Source organism: Chlorocebus sabaeus, chromosome 4 (assembly GCF_047675955.1).
Source record: "Chlorocebus sabaeus isolate Y175 chromosome 4, mChlSab1.0.hap1, whole genome shotgun sequence".
In the NCBI taxonomy this organism is placed as follows: domain Eukaryota; kingdom Metazoa; phylum Chordata; class Mammalia; order Primates; family Cercopithecidae; genus Chlorocebus; species Chlorocebus sabaeus.
Genome location: NC_132907.1, coordinates 40,019,193 through 40,035,250, shown reverse-complemented (window position 1 = coordinate 40,035,250; position 16,058 = coordinate 40,019,193). Strand labels below are relative to the sequence as shown.

Below are 16,058 nucleotides of genomic sequence, written 5' to 3'. Positions count from 1 at the left end.
AGTGGGAAGGAACATTAGAGGGAATTAGATTTTCATTGTTGCATGTAGAGTGGCTGTGCATCTCAAGACTCCTGCTGTGGTCACCTGTGGCTGGAATCGCTGGTATTTATCTGATGTTGGAAGCTGGAACTTTCTAAACGTTGATGCCAGTACCCTTGGCTGACCTGTTTTCTATTGTGGTAATGATCTTACAACTTTGTTTCTCCCTTCTAATGTGCCATATTCGAATGTGGCACTACCATGAAGAGTTTACAATTTCTGTAGTTTTTTTTTTTTTTTTTAACCAGTTAACGTTCGTTATAGTTAGTAAAATTATCTCCTATAAATGGTGATAGATGTGTCACTGGAATATTTAAGATGCTCTGTTTTCCCAGGCTACTATAATAAGTTACAAAATAATATTTTGTAGTTTAAAGTCATTGTTACTTGTTTGTAAATTTTGAGTTTGTCCAAAGTAGTAGTATTGACTTAAATCTCAGAAGTACAGTAAGATAATGAATCTAGCACAGAAATACATCTATTTTTCTTCAGTTTATTCAGTTTTGCCTTTTCAGAGTCTAAACAGATGAGCATAATGTAGGATTTTGATGAGAATAAGGAACTTTTTTTTTTTTGAGGCATTGTCTCACTCTGTCACCCAGGCTGGAGTGCAGTGGTGTGATCATAGCTCACTGCAGTCTAAACCTCCCCAGGGTCAAGTGATTCTCCTGCCTCAACCTCTTGAGTAGCTGGGACTACAGGTGTGTGCCACCACGTGTGGTAATTTTTGAGTTTTTTGTAGTGAGGTTTTGCCGTATTGCCCAGGCTGGTCTTGAACTCCTGGGCTCAAGTAATCCACCCACTTCAGCCTCCCAAAGTGTTGGGATAACAGGTGTGAGCCACTGTGCCTGGCCAGGAACACCTCTATAAATAATAGCAACAAATGAATTGGGCTAGTTTATTTTATACTTTTTATTGTGCAATGGTTTATAACCAGCTTATGTTTTGAAGTGGTGACAGTGCTTGGTAGAGGTACTTTTTATTCAAAAGAGTTATTAGAACTAAGCTGACATAATTATTTGAATAATCCTTGGCAGTATGTTCTGTATCTGTAATAAAGGATGTTAACTGGTCATTTTAAATTTTCAGGGTGTATTTGCATAATGTGAAAACATTTCTATGTATTCTTAATAGCCAAAGTTTTTCCTGTGTGGAATACTGATGATTGGACATTGTCATTTTCCTTAACAGTGCGATGTGAGGCTTATTATCAAATTATAGAAAAGTAATTTATTTTTGTGTAACTTTAAACAATATTTTTTTTAAGTTTGGCAGACCTGATGCCCAGAGTCAAGGTACAATCAGTTGAAACTGTTGAAGGGTGTACACATGAGGTAAGCACAAACAACATACAGAAGGTTAGTGTTATAAATGGGATTTTTCTTTGGACTGTCTAGTATGATGATCAGCAGACAGTTTAGCCTTGAGGGCCTTGGAAACAATAAATAGTTTCCATGGGGTACCTAGTGGAAGAGTTGGGGCTTTGTAATTAAACTTGGGTTCAGATCCTCCCCCAGCATTTTTTCTAACTATAATCTTGGGTAAGTTTCTTATTTTAACAGCTCTTTTTTTTTTTTTTTTTTTTTTTGGCAGAATTTCGCTGTTGTCACCCAGGCTGGAGTGCAATGGCACGATCTCGGCTCACTGCAACCTCTGCCTCTTGGGTTCAAGCGATTCTCCTGCCTCAGCCTCCTGGGTAGCTGGGATTACAGGCATGCACCACCACGCCCGGCTAATTTTTGTATTTTTAATAGAGACGGGGTTTCACTATGTTGGCCAGGCTGATCTCAGACTCCTGACCTCGTGATCCACCTGCCTCAGCCTCCTAAAGTGCTGGGATTACAGGCGTGAGCCACCATGCCAGGCCAATCTTGGGTAAATTTCTTAACTTCTTTGTTTATTAAAAAACATTGTTTTTTTTGAAGTTTTTAAATTTGTGATAAAGGGATCTACCTAGTGGTGTGGTTGTGAGGATTATAGAAGTAAATTAGGTAAAGTACCTAGCATAGAGTAGGTGTTTAGAACATTCCTACTCCTAAAGTTAAGTAGCAGTGCTACTTTTGAAGGTTACATGCTATTTCAAGTCTTGCGCCATTGACTGGTAAATTGCAGTTTCTTTGTTCTGCCACAAGATGGTGGTCAGTGATAGCTTGTATCCATTTAGAAGTGAGAATTTATACACATTAGGGACATAATGGAACTATGACACTGTTTTCTTCTCAAAACTTTTTATTATAGAATAAACATTATAGCAAGTTATTTTTATAGGTAATTGGAGAATCTCATTAAAAGTCTATTGAATAAGCAGAGTAATCCAAATTAACAAAAAGGCTTTTGATGTAGGTTTAGAACCTTATCTTTTTTTAAAAAAACTTTAGATTCAGGAGGTACATATGCAGGTTTGATTTTTTTTTTTTTTTTTAAGAGTCTCACTGTGTCGTCCAGGCTGGAGTGCAGTGATGCGATCTCAGCTCACTGCAACCTCCGCATCCCAGACTCAAGCAATCCTTCTGCCTCAGCCTCCCAAGCAGCTGGGATTACAGGTGCATGCCACCACGACTGGCTAATTTTTTTTATTTTTTAGTTTTTAGTTTTATTTTTAGTAGAGACTGAGTTTCACCATGTTGGTCAGGCTGGTCTAAAACTCCTGACTTCAGGTGATCCACCCGTCTTGGCCTCCCAAAGTGCTGGGATTACAGGCGTGAGGCACTGTGCCTAGCCACATGCAGGTTTGTTACATGGTTATATTGTGTGATGCTGAGGTTTGGGCTTCAGTTGAACCTGTCACCCAAATAGTGAACATACTACCCAATAGGTATTAAATAGTTTTTCAACACTTTCCCACTTTCACTTCCTGCTTTTGGAGTCCTCAGTGTCTATTGTTCCTATGTTTATGTCCATGTGTACCCTATGTTTAGCTCTCACTAAACATAGCAAGAATTATGCAGTATTTGATTTTCTGTTTCTGCATTAAATCACTTAGGATGATGGCCTCCAGCTGCATCCATATTACTGCAAAGGACATGATTTTTAGAAATTTATCTTTTAAAATATTTATTTTTCTACCGAAAGTCTCTTATGTTTTAGAAATAGTACATAGTGTCTGACAGATGCGATGTCCATTTGATCATTCAAGATATGTTAGACCCTATTCAGTTATCTGGGCTTATAAAAGATGGAAAAACATAAACATGACTGGGCATGGTGGTTCACATCTGTAATCCCAGCACTTTGGGAGGGCGAGGCAGGCAGATTGCCTGAGGTCAGGAGTTTGAGACCAGTCTGGCCAGCATGGTGAAACCCCGTCTCTACGAAAAATACAAAAAAAATTAGCTGAGCGTGGTGGTGTGTGCCTTTAATCCCAGCTACTCAGGAGGCTGAGGCAGGGAAATTGTTGAACCAGGGAGGTGGAGGTTGCAGTGAGCTGAGATCACACCACTGTACTCAAGCCTGGGCAGCAGAGCAAGACTTTGTCTCAAAAATAAATACATAAATAAATAGATAAATAAATAAATAAACTCTATTTTCAAAAGATCAAAAGCCCTTTCTGTGCTCCATGATTATCTTTAAGCCCACCGTTTTGTCACTTCTTCTTACTTTCTCAGCAGGGTGACTTTTCCTCTTCACAGGCTTGAGGATATCAAGTTGAAATGTCCTCTGATTATAACCTCCATCACCAAGGCTATTTGCACCTGTCACATTCCCCTTCCAGACTAAGGATGGTTGTTCTGCCAGTGTTGTTGGTTGTATCTTATCCTATCTCCACAAAGACTTTATTTATTTTTAATTATTATACTTTAAGTTCTGGGGTACATGTGCAGAATGTGCAATTTTGTTACATGGGTATACACATGCCACAGTGGTTTGCTGCACCCATCAACTTGTCAACCTTTGTTAGGTATTTCTCCTAATGCTATCTCTCCCCTAGCCCCCCACCCCTCTACAGGCCCCGGTGTGTGATGTTCCCTGCCCTATGTCCATGTGATCTCATTGTTCAACTCTCACCTACGAGTGAGAACATGCAGTGTTTGGTTTTGTGTTCTCGTGATAATTTGCTGAGAATGACGGTTTCCAGCTTCATTCATGTCCCTGCAAAGGACATGAACTCATCAACTTTTATGGCTACATAGTATTCCATGGTGTATATGTGCCACATTTTCTTTATTCAGTCTGTCATTGATGGACATTTGGCTTGGTTCCAAGTCTTTGCTGTTGTGAATAGTGCCGCAATAAACATACATATGCATGTGTCTTTGTAGTAGCATGATTTATAATCCTTTGGGTATATACCCAGTAATGAGATTGCTGGGTCAAATGGTATTTCTAGTTCTAGATCCTTGAGGAATTGCCACACTGCACAAAGACTTTATTAATTTCATTTTCCCGTAACTATCTCTAGAGTCTCCTTTTTTCTAATTGCCATTCCCTGTCAGCATGTGAGCATTCAAAAGTTTCTCTTTTTGTTCTATGTTGTTTTCTACTCACTGTGTTGTTATTCTTCTGTGTTGTAGTAGTTTCAACTTTAATAAATATACAGTTTCTTCAGGGAAATAAACATCAGCTTTCAATTATTACCTGTAGACAGCAAGTAGATGTAATTTTTGAGTGTCGAAACTAGCTTTTTGCCTTGTTCTTAAAGACAGTTATTTGATTTACAGTATCTGAGACAGTTAAAGTTCATCACTCTAGTTCATCAGTTTTATTTTCCAAACAATCATTCGTTATGGAATGCTAAATAAATCAGTTGTCAAATAGTTGGTGAGGTGTTTTGTTTTGTTTTTTTTCTTTTTTACTTTGTTATCAGGTTGCACTTCCTGCAGATGAAGATTATTTACCACTTAAACCTCGAGTTGGAAAAGCTGCTAAGGTCTGTACGTTGGGTGATACAGTTTATATAGTTTTGTGAGACTCTCTTTTTCTTAAAATTTTTGTTTCAAATGAGATTTTTATATTTCCCAGAACATACATATGTGTGTATCAAAAACAAGCCAACCAAAGACAAATATAGTGAGAATGGAATCAGTTAACAACTATACTGGAAACCAGCCATCACGTGATGAGATTTTAAAATATTACAGTTGTGATTCTCAACCTTTTAAAATAATGTAATGAAAGTTATCAGCCTTTCTACAGAAAAAACACATGCGTACTAGTTTTTGCCTATAGTTTTAGGGTTTTAACAGGCTTCTAATGAAACCCGAACTCTGCTTTTATTAGATGGATTTTGAAGGCCTGATAGACCTTAAAAGGCCAAGAAATTTTAAGGTTTAATTTTCCAAGTAATTTTCTGTAAATAAAAAAGGCAGTATGGTAGAGTATGCATAAACTCTTAAAGTCTAATAGATGTATTATTCTGCCTCTACAGAGTGAACTTTACTGAGAGACTTCACTTTTTAGAGCCTCAGAGTTCCTGCCTATGAAAGGAAATAATATCTATGATAGGGGTTGTTGTGAAAATTAGTAATAATATATGGAAAATGTGTTACACAGTGCCTGGCCACAGAGCTTGTTTTTGATAAATGGTAATGATTATTTTGTTATTAATATACATACCAACATAATGTAATAATCGAAAGATTAGAGAGCAGAATTAGCTTCTATGTTGTTTGGCCAAAAATGTAGTTTACGGTTCCTTATTTTCACTAATGTGTAGTATTATGTTTTCAAAATAGAATTATAAAGGAATACTCCCAGAATGCTTTGGGGGTAGCCTGCTTGTGTTTTGATTTTAAGTATGCTCTGATACGACTAGATGTTTTTATGCAGATATTAATATTTTGTTTTTACAGGAATACCCATTCATTCTTGATGCTTTTCAAAGAGAAGCCATTCAGTGTGTTGACAATAATCAGTCTGTTCTAGTATCTGCACATACATCAGCGGGAAAAACAGTATGCGCCGAGTGAGTAGCTTTCTTTTTAAAATCACTTTGTGTCTTATTTCACTCTTTAGAAGTTTCTTTTTTGTTGTTTGTTTAATTTCTGCAAGTAAAGATGGTTTTACTTGTCCCTTTTGAACAATGTCTTGTCTTATTGAACCTTTAATACAGTGTTTAATTGAAGTAATAAAAGAGGACATTCTTTTCTTGTTCCTCATATTAGGAGAAAAACACTCAGGCTTTCATTATTAAGCATGATATTACCTGTTGGTTTTTCACAGATGCTTTTTATTTATCAGTTTGAGGAACTTGTTCCTAGTTTGCAGAGATTTTGTTTGCGTATGTAATTATGTCTGTGTGTATAAAATATTTAGATAACTAGATTTTGTCAAGTGCTTTTTTTGCATCTATTGACGTGATTTTTTTTTTTTTCTTCTGTGCAGTCATGGCTCGCTGCAGCCTTGACCTCTGGGCTCGGGCAATCTGCCTGCCTCAGCCTCCCTAGTAGATGGTACTAAAAGCATGCACCATCACACCTGTCTAATTTTTTATTTTTGTTGAGAGACAACACAGGGTCTCAAGCTCAAACAGGCTGGTCTCGAACTCCTGGGGTCAAGCGGTTGTCCCACCTTGGCCTCCCAAATTGCTGGGATTACAGGCATGAGCTACTATGCCTGGCCATGTTTTTGATATGTTTCTTAAATAATAATATGTTTCTTAAATAATTTGACATATCTGATAAGTGACGTTTGATCTTGTTTTCTGTACAGCATCATTTCCCTTCTATCTGAAGAAATGCCTTTAGCATTTTATTATAGTGCAGTTCTACTGATGAGAAAATCTTTTACTTTTTTATTTTTGAGAGGTATTTTCCTTTGGTATAGAATTGTAATTTTCTTTTAAGACTGGCTTTTGACTTGCATAGTTTATGACAAGAAATCCCAGTATACCTTTGATCCTCTGTACATAATGTGTCTTTTTTCCTCTGGCTGCTTTTAATATTTATTTTGATCATTGATTTTAAGCAGTTTGTTTTCTATGTACCTTGGTGTTATTTTTGCATTTTTTTTCTTGTCTTAGGGTTTGTTTTTGCAGTCCTCAGCGCTCTTGTTCAAGGACTCTATATTGGGCCACTTAAAGTTGTCTCAATACTCACTGATACTATATTCATTTTTTTTTCTTTTGAGTTTCAGTTTTGGGTCATTTTTGATGCAATGTCTTTAAATTTATTAATCTTTTCTTCTAAATTTTCAAATCTGCTGTTAATCTCATTGAGTGCTGCTTTTTTTTTTTTTTTTTTTTTTTGAGGCAGGGTCTTGCTCTGTCACCCAGGCTGGAGTGCAGTGGCACAAACACAGCTCATTTGCATTCTCAAACTTTTGGGCTCAGGCAGTCCAACTCAGCCTCCCGAGTAGCTGGGACCACAGGCATGCGCCACCATGACTGGCTAAGTTTTTGATAATTTGTGGGGATGAAATCTTGCTATGTTGCCTACACTGGTCTCAAACTCCTGGGCTCAGGTGATTATCCTGCCTTGGTCTCCCAAAGTGCTGGGCTTACAGGCATGAACTGAATGCATTTTTCATCTCAGATATTATATTTTCTTTGCTAGAAGTTCAGTTTATTTTTGTTTTCTTCCATGTCTTAGCTTTTTTTAGCTTCCTTTTTTTTCTTAATGTTTTCTTCTATTTCTAGTTTATAGAAATGCAATCCTATCTTCTTGAACAGATAGGGTACAGTCACAAAAACTTTAAATGTCCTTGTTACTATTTTTATCTGTGTTATTTCCTGGTCTCTTTGATGGGTTGACTTTCCTGCTTCTTTGGTTTTTTTTTTTTTTTTTAATCACTGACTTCTTGATTATAATGTGACTGAGATAGTTTTTTTTTTTCCCCTCATGTTTCTTATACTTGAGTTTGTAGGGTTTCTTAGATGTGTGGATTTGTTATAGTTTTCATTAAATTGGGGGAAATTTCACACATTTTTTACTGCAAATATTGCCCCTACCTTTATTTCTTTGAGGACTCCGGTTATGCTTACATCAGGCCCCTTTAAGTTGTTCACAGCCCACTGAAGCTGTGCTTATTTATTATAATTTTATTTTTGGTTTCTGTGTTTCATTTTGGATAGCTTCTATTGCTGTGACTTCAGGTTTATTCACTGGTTTTTTTTTTAATTGCAATGTCTTAATCTGCTTTTAATACCAGCCAGTGTGTTTTTTAACCTCAGACACTTAAGAGTTTTCATCTGTAAAATTTTGATTTGGGTCTTTTGGTGTTTTCCGTATTTTTACTTAACATGCTGTTTAATTTTCCTCAACTTTCTTGAGCATATAGAGTACTGTTATAGTAACTTTTAATATCCTTGTTTACTAATTCTATCATCTGTCTCATTTTTGGATCTGATTTTATTGATTTTAAAAAAAATTTCATTATAGACTGTGTTTTCCTGCATGTTGACATACCTGATACTTTTTTATTGCATGCCAAAACGTTGTGAGTTTTACCTTGTTGGGTGCTGAATACTTTTGCATTTTTGTACATATTTATGAGATTTGTTCTGAGGTATAATTAAGTTGCTTGGAAAAAATATCCTTTTGAGGCTTACTTTTGTGACTTTTTTAGGCATGACCAGAATGGCGTTTAGCTAGGGCTGATTTTCCCCACTACTTAGTCAGTATTCTTCTCAGTATTCTATGCAGTGTCTTTTGAATTCTGAGGTTTTCCATTCTAGCTGGTGGGAAACCACATTTCTGCCAGTCATGTATAAGAATTGATAATTTTTATCTCTTCTCCTCTTGATTGGTTTTTCCCTGGCCTCAGATAATTTCTTAAGACTTATTCACAGATCATTACTACCTGGAGACTTGCAGATGCTCACCAGATTTTCAGAGCCTTCTCTTTGCAGTTGTCTTCTCTGGTATTCTGCCCTGCAAACTCCAGCTCCCTTTCCTTCACAGACTACGATCTTGGTCTGTTCAACTTAGGGAAACTTCCAGGGTTTACCTTGGTTCCCCATCTTAGAACTGCAGTTTGGAAAATCTAGGCAGTAATTTTGGGTTACCTACTTTGTTTTCTCTCTCTCGGGGCATACTGTTCTTATATCCAGTGTATGAAACCACTGTTTCATATATTTTGTTCTGTTTATCATTGTTTCAGGTGGGTGGGTAAAGCCAGTTTCTATTACTCCATCTTGGTGTAAGTGGATGTTTTCTGTGTTGTTTTTAATGTACATTATGTATTACTACAGTAGTTCACGTATTTTGGTAGGTTCCTGTTCTTCTAAAATATATTTGATAACCAAGATTGTGTAGTCTTGCTACTCGAAGTATAGTCCTTGATAATACCTGGGAACTTGTTAGGCAGAATCTCTAGCCCCACCCTATAACTGCTGCTTCAGAATCTACATTTTAATAAGATCACCAGGTGATGAATATTAATGTTTGATAGGCACTGGACCATTCTAAAAGTGGATGGATGGTGCTCATTGATGTGGATGGCATTTTGCAATCTCTTGTAGATTGACTCTTTTGGTTTAACTTTTACAATTTATAACATATTTCTCTATGACTTTTCCAGTGGAGTAGCTGAATTAGGTACTCTTAACAGGAGATAAAGGGTAAAGAAGACTATAGAGAAAAGAAACAGATAAAAAATGGCACCAGTCATCCTGTTCATCAGCCATTTCACCTTGGCATGGTGGTTGTCTTGGTCTATTTTCTGTTGCTATATTCTGCTATAACAGAATACCACAGACTGGGTAATTTATAAAGAAAGGAAGTTTATTTAGCTCATAGTTCTGGAAGCTGAGAAAACCAAGAGCATGACACAGGCCTCTGGCGAGAGTCATCCCATGGCAAGAAAGGGAGAGGAAATCGGGCTGAACTTGTCCTTTTAACTGGGGCCCATCCCCTTGATAATCCCCTCCCAAGATAATATAATTAGTATATTCATGAAGATGGAGCTTTCGTGACCTCATCACCTCTTAAAGGCCCTACTTCCAAATACCATTACTTTGGCAATTAATTTTCTACATACATTTGTAGGGGCCATTTAAATCATAGCAGTCGTCAAAATAATTCATGAATCCTGGAATATTTTTTTCCTTATCTGGTTATCTTATTTATTATTAGTTCCTTCCAGACCTTGGCTTATCAGATCATTGTGTTATTAATTCCTAATTCCGTCGTCTATCTCATTTTCAGATTTGTTTTTATTGATTTTTTTCCCTTGTCATTACAGGTTATATTTTCCTGCTTCTTTGCATACCTTGCACTTTTTTATTGATACTAAAACATTGTGAATTTTACCTTGTTGGGTGCTGAATAATTTTGTATTCCTGGTCAGGGCTTATCTGGTCACTGTATTCATTCCTTTCAGATCTTGACTTAGCTGTGTAAGTCTCAGTTTTTCTCTTTGTTGAGTTAGAGGAGTGAAGTTTGTATCTTATAGTGTCATCTCAGCAGTATCAGCCAGTTGCAGAGTAGTCTTTATCTGTTTCTCAGCCTTAAACACATTATGGTTCTCTATCACCCTAGTTATGTTCCGTGGAATTTCTTAAGAGTCCACTCCTGTTCAGAAGGTGCTTAAGTCACAAACTGGTTTCCTCCTAAGGCACAGGTATAGAAGAAGAGGTTTGACTACTATTAGTTCAATTATTTTTTCACTTAGAGAAACTAATTTAATTGCAGTATGTTTGGTGCTTTATGCATTTAAAGCCAGCATATGTATACTAATTCAAATTTTGGCCATTAGTGTAACCTTGCTTTCATTTTTCCTACAAGAGGAGAGATTTTTCTGTAGAGGAAGTTTTCATATAGATATACTGAAACCTGCTCTAAAACTTGGGCTAGGAAATCATAAAGAGAATTTGAGAAATTCACCAGGATTGTAGATACTTGAAAACCCGTTGAGGTTTGCTGTGGAAAACAGTCTGGCAGTTCTTCAAAAAGTTACATGTAGAATTATCATATGACCCAGCAATTCTGCTCCTAGATTTGTACCCCCCAAATAATTGATAACAGGTACCTAAACGAATCTTCACAGCAGCACTATTCACAATAGCCAGAAGGTAGAAACAATCCAGATGTCCATCAGTGGATGATGAATGGATAAATAAGTTGTGGTATATCCAGACAGTGGAATATTACTCAGCCATAAAAAGGAATGAAGTGCTGATACATGCTTAAAAACATTATGCCTACTAAAAGAAGTTGGAGTCAAAAAATTGCTTTACTGTATGATTCCATTTATGTGAAATATCCAGAATAGGTAAATCCATAGAGAAAGAAAGCATATTGGTGGGGGCCAGGGACTGGTGAGAGGAGGGGAGTAAAGAATAACTGCTTAGTGAGTACAGAGTGTTTTGGGAGACGATTAAAGTACTGGAATTAGATGGAAGTACTGGTTGTGTAACACTATGAATGTACTAAATGCCACTGAAATATACACTTTAAAATGGTTAATTTTATGTTATGTGAATTTCACTTCAATAGAAAGTAAACCTGATTAGGTACACAATTGTATATGCACACCAGATGTTACAGTTTCAAGGAGTGGTTCGTGGATCTCACATAAAGATTTTCCCTAGTAATTAAAGGACTTTAGGTAAACTCCTACTTCAGCTCTTAACTGTAGCAGGGTACAACATTTTATTTAGGACTAACATGTTGGTATCAGGTTGTTTAGGTATGTAAACCAAATACTTTTTCTGACACTGCTGATTTTTTAATTCTGTGTGAATAGCTTTATTATATAATTTACTTACCCTTAAATTTGTCTATCATAAATATGTAGTTGAGTGAGTTTTAGTAAATCGGTACAATTGTGCACCCTTACCAGTTTTAGAAAACATCTATTCAGTTCTCTTGTGTGTGTTTGCATTCAAACCCATTCCTATCTCTAGCCACAGGCAAACACTGATCATCTTTTGGCCATTATAATACTGATGTAAAAACATTCATGTGCAAGTCTTTAAGTGGACCTATGTTTTCATTTCTCTTAGGTAAGGTAGATACCTAGGAATGTAATTGCTGTATTTTATGGAAAATATGTATTTAACTGTTTAGGAGACTGCTGAACTATTTTTTAATGTGGCTGTACCATTTTATATTCCTACCAGAAATGTATGAGGGTGCCAGTTTCTCTGCATCCTTGCCTGCTCTTGGTATTGTCTTTTTTTATTATACCCATTTCAGTGATGTCACGGAGTAGTTTTAATGTGCATTTCTGTGATGACTAAGGATGTTAAGCATCATTTCATGTTTATCATTGCTTTATATATCTTTAAATTGTTTATTTCAGTCTTGCTGATGTATTAAATTGGGTTGTTGGTCTTAATTGCATTGTAAGAATTCTTTATTAGCATACAAGTTTTTTTTAAAAGCAGATGTGATTTATAAGTATGTTTTTCATTCTATGACTTGTCTCAGTTTTCTTGATGACTATCTTTTGTAGAGAAAGCATTTTAATTTAAATGTTTAATTTCTTAATATTTTATAGAGTGATCATACAATTGGTATACCTAAGAATTACCTAATTGTGATTTTGCCTATCCCAAAATCACAAATATTTTCTTCTTCATTTTCCTTTTGCAATTTCATAGTATTAGCTCTTCCATTTAGATCTGTGATTCTTCTCAAGTTAGTTTTCCTGTAAGATGTGAGAAAAGGGTCTCAATTTACCTTTTTGTATTTGGATATACAATTGTTCCAATTGAAAGTACTATCTTTTCCCATTGAATTGAATTCTGAGTAAATTACCCCTAAATTGTGTTGGATTATTTCTGGACTTTCTGTTATGTCTTTACACTAGTACACTATTTTGATTACTGTGGCTTTATAATAGGTATTGCTATAAGGTAATGAGAATCTTATAACTTCATTCTTTCTAAAAACTGGGCACTTCTAGGTCTTTTGTATTTCCAATAGCATTTTAAGATTAGCTTGTGAATTTCCAACCAGAAAGCCCATTTTAATTTTGATAGGGATTTTATTGAACTTATGAATTAATTTGGGGAAAATTATCATTTTAACAATACTGACTCTTTCAATCCATGAAAATGGTATATTTCTCCATTATGTAGGTCAGCTTTAATTTCTGTTAGCAACATTTTGCAGTTTTCAGTGTATAGGTATTATACATGTTTTCTTAAACCTGTTCCCAAGTATTTCTGTTTATGCTATTGTGAATCACATTTTTTCTTTTTTTTTGTATTTTTTTTTTTTAATACTTTAAGTTCTAGGGTACGTGTGCACAACGTGCAGGTTTGTTACATAAGTATACATGTGCCATGTTGGTCTGCTGCACCCATTAACTCGTCATTTACATTAGGTATATCTCCTAATGCTATCCCTCCTCCTTCCACCCTCCCCACAATAGGCCCCGGTGTGTGAGGCTCCCCTTCCTGTGTCCAAGTGATCTCATTGTTCAATTCCCACCTATGAGTGAGAACATGCGGTGTTTGGTTTTCTGTTCTTGCGATAGTTTGCCAAGAATGATGGTTTCCAGCTGCATCCATGTCCCTACAAAGGACACAAACTCATCCTTGTTTAAAACAGCTCCTTAGTATTCCATGATGTATATGTGCCACATCTTCTTAATACGGTCTGTCACTGATGGACATTTGGGTTGATTCCAAGTGTTTGCTATTGTGAATAGTGCTGCAGTAAACTCACGTGTGCATGTGTCTTTATAGCAGCATCATTTATAATCCTTTGAGTATATACCCAGTAATGGGATGGCTGAGTCAAATGGTGTTTCTAGTTCTAGATCCTTGAGGAATTGCCATACTGTTTTCCACAATGGTTGAACTAGTTTGCAGTCCCACCAACAGTGTAAAAGTGTTCCTATTTCTCCACATCCTCTCCAGCACCTGTTGTTTCCTGACTTTTTAATGATCGCCATTCTAACTGGTGTGAGATGGTATCTCATTGTGGTTTTGATTTGCATTTCTCTGATGGCCAGGATGATGAGCATTTTTTCATGTGTCTGTTGGCTGTATGAATGTCTTCTTTTGCGAAGTGTCTGTTCCTATCCTTTGCCCACTTTTTGATGGGGTGGTTTATTTTTTTCTTGTAAATGTGTTTGAGTTCTTTGTAGATTCTGGATATTAGCCCTTTGTCAGATGAGTAGATTGCAAAAATTTTCTCCCATTCTGTAGGTTGCCTGTTCACTCTGATAGTAGTTTCTTTTGCTGTGCAGAAGCTTTTTAGTTTAATTACATCCCGTTTGTCAATTTTGGCTTTTGTTGCCATTGCTTTTGGTGTTTTAGACATGAAGTCTTTGCCCATGCCTATGTCCTGAATGGTACTACCTATGTTTTCCTCTAGGGTTTTTATGGTATTAGGTCTAACATTTAAGTCTCTAATCCATCTTGAATTAATTTTTGTGTAAGGAGTAAGGAAAGGATCCAGTTTCAGCTTTCTACTTATGTCTAGCCAATTTTCCTGGCACCATTTATTAAATAGGGAATCCTTTCCCCATTTCTTGTTTTTGTCAGGTTTGTCAAAGATCAGATGGTTGTAGATGTGTGGTATTATTTCTGAGGGCTCTGTTCTGTTCCATTGGTCTGTATCTCTGTTTTGGTACCAGTACCATGCTGTTTTGGTTACTGTAGCCTTGTAGTGTATTTTGAAGTCAGGTAGCGTGATGCCTCCAGCTTTGTTCTTTTGGCTTAGGATGGTCTTGGCAATGTGGGGTCTTTTTTGGTTCCATGTAAACTTTAAAGCAATTTTTTCCAATTCTGTGTAGAAAGCCATTGGTAGCTTAATGGGGATGGCATTGAATCTGTCAATTACCTTGGGCAGTATGGCCATTTTCACAATATTGATTCTTCCTATCCATGAGCATGGTATGTTCTTCCATTTGTTTGTGTCCTTTATTTCACTGAGCAGTGGTTTGTAGTTCTCCTTGAAGAGGTCCTTTACATCTCTTGAAAGTTGGATTCCTAGGTGTTTTATTCTCTTTGAAGCAGTTGTGAATGGGAGTTCATTCATGATTTGACTCTCTGTTTGTCTGTTACTGGTGTATAAGAATGCTTGTGATTTTTGCACATTGATTTTGTATCCTGAGACTTTGCTGAAGTTGTTTATCAGCTTAAGGAGATTTGGGGCTGAGACGATGGGGTTTTCTAAATATACAATCATGTTATCTGCAAACAGGGACAATTTGACTTCTTTTCCTAACTGAATACCCTTGATTTCTTTGTCTTGCCTGATTGCCCTAGCCAGAACTTCCAACACTATGTTGAATAGGAGTGGTGAGAGAGGGCATCCCTGTCTTGTGCCAGTTTTCAAAGCAAATACTTTCAGTTTTTGCCCTTTCAGTATGATATTGGCTGTCGGTTTGTCATAAATAGCCCTTATTATTTTGAGATACGTTCCATCAATACCAAATATATTGAGAGGTTTTAGCATGAAGGGCTGTTGAATTTTGTCAAAGGCCTTTTCTTCATGTATTGAGATAATCATGTGGTTTTTGTCTTTGGTTCTGTTTATATGCTGGATTACAGTTATTGATTTGCGTATGTTGAACCAGCCTTGCATCCCAAGGATGAAGCCCACTTGATCATGGTGGATAAGCTTTTTGATGTGCTGCTGGATTCGGTTTGCCAGTATTTTATTGAAGATTTTTGCATCAATGTTCATCAGGGATATTGGTCTAAAATTCTCTTTTTTTGTTGTGTCTCTGCCAGGCTTTGGTATCAGGATGATGTTGGCCTCATAAAATGAGTTAGGGAGGATTCCCTTTTTCTGTTGATTGAAATAGTTTCAGAAGGAATGGTACTAGCTCCTCCTTGTACCTCTGGTAGAATTCAGCTGTGAATCCATCTGGTCCTGGACTTTTTTTGGTTGGTAGGCTATTAATTATTGCCTCAATTTCAGAGCCTGCTATTGGTCTATTCAGGGATTCAACTTCTTCCTGATTTAGTCTTGAGATAGTGTAAGTGTCTAGGAAATTATCCATTTCTTCAAGGTTTTCTAGTTTATTTGCATAGAGGTGTTTATAGTATTCTCTGATGGTAGTTTGTATTTCTGTGGGGTCGGTGGTGATATCCCCTTTATTGTTTTTTATTGCATCTATTTGATTCTTCTCTCTTTTCTTCTTTATTAGTCTTGCTAGCGGTCTGTCATTTTTGTTGA

The 16,058-nt window shown here is 36.5% G+C and overlaps 1 protein-coding gene across 1 annotated transcript in view; it reads left to right on the top strand.

The window, feature by feature from the left end:
- The window catches only part of MTREX (Mtr4 exosome RNA helicase), a 130,759-nt gene that overhangs the window by 15,321 nt on the left and 99,380 nt on the right, over positions 1-16,058 (top strand). The window contains exons 3-5 of the mRNA XM_038010397.2: positions 1,307-1,373; positions 4,844-4,906; positions 5,829-5,941. Coding sequence (XP_037866325.2) covers positions 1,307-1,373; positions 4,844-4,906; positions 5,829-5,941 — 243 coding nt within the window. The remainder of the gene's footprint in view (positions 1-1,306; positions 1,374-4,843; positions 4,907-5,828; positions 5,942-16,058) is intronic.